This window comes from Hypomesus transpacificus, unplaced genomic scaffold (assembly GCF_021917145.1).
Source record: "Hypomesus transpacificus isolate Combined female unplaced genomic scaffold, fHypTra1 scaffold_84, whole genome shotgun sequence".
Taxonomy (NCBI): Eukaryota; Metazoa; Chordata; class Actinopteri; order Osmeriformes; family Osmeridae; genus Hypomesus; species Hypomesus transpacificus.
The window spans coordinates 681,235-689,200 of NW_025814038.1; the positions used below are offsets into that span (position 1 = coordinate 681,235).

At 49.0% G+C, this 7,966-nt stretch overlaps 1 protein-coding gene across 1 annotated transcript in view; it reads left to right on the top strand.

Annotated features, from left to right (window-relative positions):
- The window catches only part of pde8b (phosphodiesterase 8B), a 9,305-nt gene extending 6,052 nt beyond the window's left edge, over positions 1–3,253 (top strand). Inside the window, exons 3-7 of the mRNA XM_047017862.1 lie at positions 76–293; positions 638–776; positions 1,082–1,249; positions 1,562–1,691; positions 3,124–3,253. Coding sequence (XP_046873818.1) covers positions 76–293; positions 638–776; positions 1,082–1,249; positions 1,562–1,691; positions 3,124–3,233 — 765 coding nt within the window. The 3' untranslated portion in view covers positions 3,234–3,253. The remainder of the gene's footprint in view (positions 1–75; positions 294–637; positions 777–1,081; positions 1,250–1,561; positions 1,692–3,123) is intronic.
- Positions 3,254–7,966: the final 4,713 nt, after the last annotated feature.

The following is a 7,966-nucleotide window of genomic DNA, read 5'->3' on the forward strand; positions in this document are numbered from 1 at the left end:
GGTTGCTCACTCTGTGCATCATGGGAGATGTAGTCCACCACTGAAAGCCCTGCCTGCCTACTGTGTGTGTTCCAGAGCAGTCTGGACCAACTGGACGAGGTGGCTGCGTTAATAGCGGCTACGGTACACGACGTGGACCACCCAGGAAGGACTAACTCCTTCCTGTGCAACGCAGGAAGTGAGCTGGCCGTCTTGTACAACGACACGGCGGTCTTGGAGAGTCACCACGCCGCCCTGGCCTTCCAGCTCACCGTGAAAGACAGCAAGAACAACATCTTCAAGAATATAGACAGGTGAGAGAGACTGTCTCCCCCCAAAAAGGGTCTGGAGTCAGGTGGCTGAGCGGTTAGGGAATTGGGTTGTAATCCGAAGGTTGCTGGTTCGATTCCCGGCTGTGCAAATGATGTTGTGGCCTTGGGCAAGGCACTTCACCCTACTTGCCTCGGGGGAATGTCGCTGTACTTACTGTAAGTCGCTCCGGATAAGAGTGTTTGCTAAATGTAAAAGGACTTCAGTGGTGAACAACTCACTACGGGGTCTCTGGTCTTGTGTTCTGGAATTGGCCTTGTGTTTTTAACAAGCATGCACAACAGACCTGGAACATTCCATCCATGCGTGTGTGTGTGTCTGTGTGCAGGACTCAGTTCCGGACCCTGCGACAGGCCATCATAGACATGGTTTTGGCTACAGAGATGACTCGTCACTTTGAGCACGTCAACAAGTTTGTCAACAGCATCAACAAGCCCATGGCTGCCATCGAAGAGTCCAGCTCCAACGTAAGACACACTCTCCTTTGTCCAGTCCTTGACGGACACAGCCAGCCTAATCTGCCCCTCATCATATCAGGGCTAGAAAGAGATTCCAGATATTTTGGTGTTTCCTATATCAGGATCTCATGAGCATGAATGAGATGATTGAATAACAAGCTAAATATTTTGGGCATTTCACAATGGAGCTCTACTATGACAGAGCGTTAAATTCAGAGCATGTGACTGTCTACCCTGTTTCTGGAACAATCGATAACACTGAGCGTGTGCGTGGGACCCTGTGTGTGTGTGTGTGTCTTCTGTCACACTGCCAGAGTGAGGGGAGTGACTGCGAGGGCCAGGCAAGCATCCGGAACTCTCCGGAGAACCGCCTGCTGATTAAGAGGATGATGATCAAGTGTGCCGACGTGGCCAATCCGTGCCGTCCGCTGGAGCTGTGCATCGAGTGGGCGGGGCGTATCTCTGAGGAATACTTTGCTCAGGTGAAGCCTGGAGACCCCGGCAGGGCTAGACGGGCTGGAGGGGAATCCTAATGTTTCTCTGTCTCTGTCTCTCTCTCTCTCTCTCTCTGTCTCTCTCTGTCTCTCTCTCTCTGTCTATGTCTTCCTCTGTCTGTCTCTCTCTCTCTCTCTCTCTCTCGCTCTCTCTCTCTCTCTCTCTCTTCTCTCTCTCTCTCTCTCTCTCTCTCTCTCTCTCTCTCTCTCTCTCTCTCTCTCTCTCTCTCTCTCTCACTTTCTCTCCGTCTCTCCCTATGGATGTCTTGATAATGTGTTGGTCGTGTGTGTGTGTTGTAGACAGATGAGGAGAAGAGACAGGGTCTGCCCGTGGTGATGCCGGTGTTTGACAGAAACACCTGCAGCGTGCCCAAGTCTCAGATCTCCTTCATCGACTACTTCATCACCGACATGTTCAACGCCTGGGATGGTGAGAAGCTGTTTCTCTCCCTCTCTCTCTCTCTCTCTCTCTCTCACTCTCTCTCTCTCTCTCCTCTCCCTCTCCCTCTCCCTCTCCCTCTCCCTCTCCCTCTCCCTCTCTCCCTCTCTCCCCTCTCTCCCTCTCCCTCTCTCTCCCTCTCCCTCTCCCTCTCCCTCTCCCTCTCCCTCTCCCTCTCCCTCTCTCCCTCTCCCCTCTCTCTCTCTCTCTCTCTCTCTCTCTCTCTCTCTCGTGTGTGCTGTGTGGTAATCCGGGGCCTCCTCCTGGTTTGGAGTTTGGAGTGATTGTATTAATAAAAGGCCAAGGTGTCAGAGGCAGTGAGTCAGATGGACAGCTTGCCCCGAGGGATCACAAGTTTGGCCTTGTTTTTTGGTTTCCGTTATCCGTTAAGCTCACACGCCACACACACACACGAACCAACGCGTTCACACACTCGCACACAAACACACACACACAGATGACACACACACACAGTGCGAGGGTTAGATCCAGAGTTGTGGAGGACGTAGCCTGTAACATGGAGCACAAGTTTCCCAGGCCCTCCTTTTCCCCCCCCTCGGTTTGAGCTCAACTTAATAGTGAGTCTGACCTACTGAGTTATTTAGCTTGATAACCAGTTAGTTAGTCAGTTAGTTAGTTAGCTAGCTAGTGAGTAAGGAGAGCCATGCTCTCCCTGGAGTGTATACGTGTTTACTGTCAACACAGCTCTGATGTCACGGAAAGATTCCAAAAGCCGCAGGGAACAGGGGAAGAGATGATGGGACTTCAGGGAAGGATGGAGGGAGGCAGGGATGAGGGAGGAAGAGATGAGGGAGGGGGTTTGACACGCACTGGAGCATAACTTTGTGTACACACAGAGGTTTCTAAACAAAACAACGCTCCCCGACGCGCACGGCAGCTTCTGATACGGCGGGGTCACGACTTGGGGTCACGACTTGGGGTCACGACTAGGGGTCACGACTAAGGGTCACGACTAGGGGTCACGACTAGGGGTCACGACTAGGGGTCACGAGGGGTTGTCGTTGAGTTGCGTCCGGTCAGACATTCCACAACAGGCCTGAAGCGAGGGACTAAACAACACGTGTTCAGCGGACCATGCAGGGAAACACACACACACATAGATACTGTACACACTCAGAAACACACACACACATAGATGCTGTACACACTCAGCAACACACACACACATAGATGCTGTACACACTCAGCAACACACACACATAGATACTGTACACACTCAGCAACACACACAGACTTGTTTGAGGCCTACTTCCACTACGGCCTGACTTTGTGGGAGAGAAACGTTGAAGATATTGTCAGTTGTTAGATGTTGCATTAGTATGTGAGTGTATGTGTATGTGAGACAGTGTGTGTGTGTGTGCATCACCCTCTCACAACCTTGTGTGTGTCCCACCCCCCCCAGCCTTCGCCAGTCTGCCCGGTCTAATGGAGCACCTGTCCGAGAACTACAAGTACTGGAAGAGCCTGGACGAGATGAAATGCAAGAGCCTGCGCCCCCCTCCTCCACCCTGAGCCCCCTCCACCACGACCCCCCCCCCCCCCCCCCCCCCGTCCTCACCTCCCTCCCTGTCCTCTCTCCTGTCAGGGGAGGCGGGAGGGGCGAGGGTGTGTGTGTGTGTGTGTGTGTGTGTGTGTGTGAATGGAGCAGGTGCTGGTACTCCCGCATTCTGATCCTACGGACGCTCCAATCCCAGGATTCCCCCGCAACCTGGAGCTAGGGCTCCCCGAGCAGGAGTCAGGAGAACAGGCCAGACCCGAGCCAGACCCGACCCAGGCCACACCCGATCCAGGCCAGACCCGAGCCAGGCCAGACCTGCGCCCCAGAGACGGGGACTCCGACTCACTGCCCAGCATGTCAGACCCCAGGCTGTTCCCTCTCGGTGTGGCTCTGGAGGGGGTGCAGCAGGGCGGGGGGGTCAGGCTGCCATGTGTGATCCTCCTGCTGAATTCCCCCCGGTCTGTTCCGGCCTCCCTGCGTTCCCACTACTGATGTTCTGTGTTCCCCCCCGCGCCTGCTTCACGGACGACTGGGGACCCCGGCGTCCCGGGCCGACCATCGGAAAGCGTCCGACGAAGCGGAGAGAGAGAGCGCGCCGGAAACCAACCGCACTTTAGCCCATCGATCGACTTTTTTTTCTTCTTTTTCGTTTGGCTCTCGCCATCTGTTCCTCTTGTTCCTTTCGGCTTCTGTGCTCGCTTTCTCATACGTTGTGTATTTACTGTGACGACCAAGTAGGGACCCTAGACTGACGCTTCGCCTACGACGAAATGTACGCGAAGAACAATGTTCACGGATCAAGACAGGAACCATACTAAAGAAAACAGCCGACTTGTTTCTCTGGACTTAGGTCAGTTTAATACTAGAAAGCAAACTCGTCAACACACACAAACACATTACCCCCCCCCACACACACACACACGCACGCATTCTTTAATGCGCTCTCTCCAAAAGCCCCTCGCTCCAAAACAGCCGACTTATAAAACTCCTGCTCCGTTCTCAGAGTGAACCGAGCAGCTGGTGGGAGCTCCAGAATAGGTCTCCATATAGCCAGGCGTGCCAGGGAGAGAGACCCCAGCAGAGAGCCCTGTCTGGGGCCAAGCCCCAAACTGTGACAGCCCCATACCTCCGCAGCTTAGGAGCACTCTGCTGAATAACTGTAATATATCTCGCTACAGGGGAGCTCCAGAGCTTCTCCTCTGACGGCCAAGACCGGCGGGCAACAAGCCCATTGCCAGGCACCCCTCTGTGGGGTAGAAACCAGCATGCACTCAGCCCCCTTCTGGAGGTATATGGGCCCCTTGAAGAGAGATCTGGGATTCTTAATGATTGTCTGGTGAGCTGGGTGAAGATACTTATCCTTCCTTCTAATTTCTTGTTTCGCTGGCCGATGCACACTGTGACAGGGTACTGACAGTATTGACGCTGTCGACACAGCTTGACTCCCAAATGCAGTTGCCGATGAAATCGCACGAGGTTTGTGAGAGGAGCTGTCAGGCAAACTGCAGGACTTTTATTGGAAAAGCAACAAAATAAATACAGTATATGTGTGTTTTTGGGACGCTTTGAGCTTGTCTTCATTCACATCAGCGAGGTTGTGTGGACTGTGGTGAATGATAACGAGAGGTAACTTTACAAACCTACGAGACACATTCTATAAGACACTATCTGTAGATAAGTGCTAAACTCCAAATACAACAAAACAGTCATATCTTGACTCAAGGGCAACGCATTTGTTTTACGAACATTATTTTTGTTTGAATGACTGAATGAATCAATTTTAACTGTACACTGAAGTTGAAGTTTTGGTTCTGACAGTTTAGATAACGAAGCCTCTCCATAATCGCAAATTATTTTTAACAGTCACCCTCTCTCTCTCTCTCTCTCTCTCTCTTTCTCTATCTCTCTCTCTATCTCTCTGTCTCTCTCTCTCTGTCTTGGCCCACTTCTCTCTCCGTCCATCTTGCTGGGCCTTCGTGAACTAGCATACTCCTGTGGTCTGAGCAGAGAGGGACCTCACAGCAGCCTGATGAAAAGAGGCTGTTTAGACCCTCCCTGGGAACAGACTCGGTGGAGACCGGCTCCCTCCCAGACTCACCACCGCTGTGGGCCCCCCAGGCCTGGTTCCTGTTAGCCCTAGGGTTTCTACTCGACTGTGACCCTTCGGCTCCACCGAGCAGCGCTGCTAGACGTTAGCCTAGCGCGCCACACCATGCCTGCACAGCACCTCACAGTCTGTCTGCTTCTTTACGTCATAGCTGTCACTTGATTGTCAGTCTGGAGAGAATCTGGTATCACTTGCCTTTTTTTCTGGTATTTTAAAGTTAGAAGGAGATTGCGATTGCAAGGGGGAATTCTCAAACCAGCAATTGCGACGGGATCACGTTCTTGTGAGATTGGCGCCCTCTGGTGGCGACAGTGGGAGACTGCAGGTCCGCCTGGCACAGCACAGCAATAACAGGACTGGCAGGGTCATGCGTTGTCGGATTGATGGTGTGTTTGTAGTGGGTCAAGTCCAGAGACTAAGTAGTGATTAGCTGACTGTGCTTTTCTGCTGGTTTACTTTGTACTTGAGATGGATGTGTGTGTGTGTTTTGTGTGTTTCGGTTGTACTCCGTCATACTGTGTATGTGTGTGTATGTGTGTGTATGTGTGTGTGTGTGTGTACATATATGTACCTTGCAGGGTATCTTCTAGTTCTGCCATATAGCTGCATCGAGACTTAAGATCCTAAGGGGATGTCCGGTATGCTTGGAGGCACGTGGCACTACCAAACAGTACCATGGTGAAACCAACTTGACAATTCTCCCCCAACATTAAACCATCTGTCACACGTTTAATGTATCCAAACTATATCAAGAGTAATGACTGACCTTATAGGAGAGCATAGAATTGAAAACACAGACAGATTTGTGTGTTGAAAGACGCATTCTTTAACCTACAACGCAGATTCATTGCGTTTATTCCTACTCCTCCACAATAACTGCTTCCCATTGAGTCCAAAGAGAAATTTGAGGGTTAAGATACAGTACACAGCGGATGCTGTATGGGTGTGTGTTTTAATACTCAATACAACTCAATACAACATACAGCTGGCATACAGTATTATAAAGGCACAGGGAAGCCCTCAAAGGTGCCTTAATCTGCTCTTTGCCAATGGAACAGGGTTCATAACGGGTTGGAATTGTCTAGGGTTTGCGAGCAGCTTAACAAAGCCACTGTTGTAAGCCATTATAGAGCAACTAACTAATTCACATGAGTTAATGTACGTATGGTGCCCTGCAATTTATCACTAGACTTCCTTGTTTGATAAGTATCAGGGTATCGATATTTCTCCTGTACTATAGCTGTTCCTGCTGTCAGACCGAGGGTTAGGGCTAACTTCTGCTCTGCTGTTGTCATAGTTGCTATGACAAGGAAATGATTGTGTGCGTGTGCGTTTGGCATGCTCCGAGGTTATTGTCAGTTCCGTGTGATATCGAGTATCATTACAAATCATGATTTCTTTTCTTCTCCAATTGGTGCGGGATTTCGGCTTGTGTACAGTACGTGATTCTAATGTCGTAAGGGTGACGTAATACTGTGTGGGAGTCACTTTTGGTTGATTCAGATCCAAGAGATTCAGATGCCTTATCCTCTTGCTGTACTCACGGCCAACAGCTTCGCTAACTGTCACCACAATACGCTATGACACCACACTGTAAACTACCTACTGTACCTGTTGCCGACGGCGACAACCAATTAGTGCCCCGTGGAGCCCCGTCAGTAGAGCTGTGTACGTTTCCATGGTTTCAGTTCTGCTGTTGTTCCTCTTCCTTGGTTTGTTGTTTTTCTTTTTGGTCGTTTACTTTGTGTATGTTCATGACTTTCCGTTTTACATACAGTAGCCTACACTTGCAGTATGGTCCATTTGTAAAGAGGCTTAAGATGTGAAATCAAACCATGATTGTCTCTTATCTTTAACAAACGCATCACGTCAACGAGTTGGTTTTTGATGTTTATCAATGAACATATTGATAAACTATATTCTATGGGATTTGTGCTTTAGCTAGACAGCAGATTACCCGACAGTTACATCATCTTACAGTATGCCTTTTCTCTTTAGGAATGACTGGAATTTGATTGTGTTGATCAGGGTTAGAACGGGTGGGAATGAGACAATACACTAGCTTACACTGCGATGCAATTCAGTGTCACAATACTGTAACATCATGTAAAAAGCAGCCTTTTGATTACTTTGAGATATGGTTCTCTCTCCCTTTCTCTCTCTCTCTCTCTCTCTCTCTCTTCTCTCTCTTTCTTTCTCTCTCTTTCTTTCTCTTTCTCTCCCTAGCAGAAACTGAAACTGATGTTAGGATTGCAAATAACCTGCCAGTTCAAATTATTTTGTTAAATTTCCAAGCAAATCTCTCTATATAATATATATATATATATATATATATATATATATATATATATATATGTCCACAAGTGTTAATGTATATAAGCTATATTTTCAAAAATAAATCTTTGTTAGCATTGCCCATTGAAAGGCAGTGTAAAGTATGGTAAAAATGTATTTTCGGAGGGTTTTGTTCTGTTTGATGCATAATTGTGTAAAAGGGTTTGTGCATCAGTGCCATTTTCATCCACCATGGTTTTCTTTCCCAATTATTTCTGTCCTGTCAAGAGTTCTTATTTCAATACTCTTTGTCAATACTTATTTGAAAAACGTATATGTGACAATAAAATTATCTTGAAATATAGA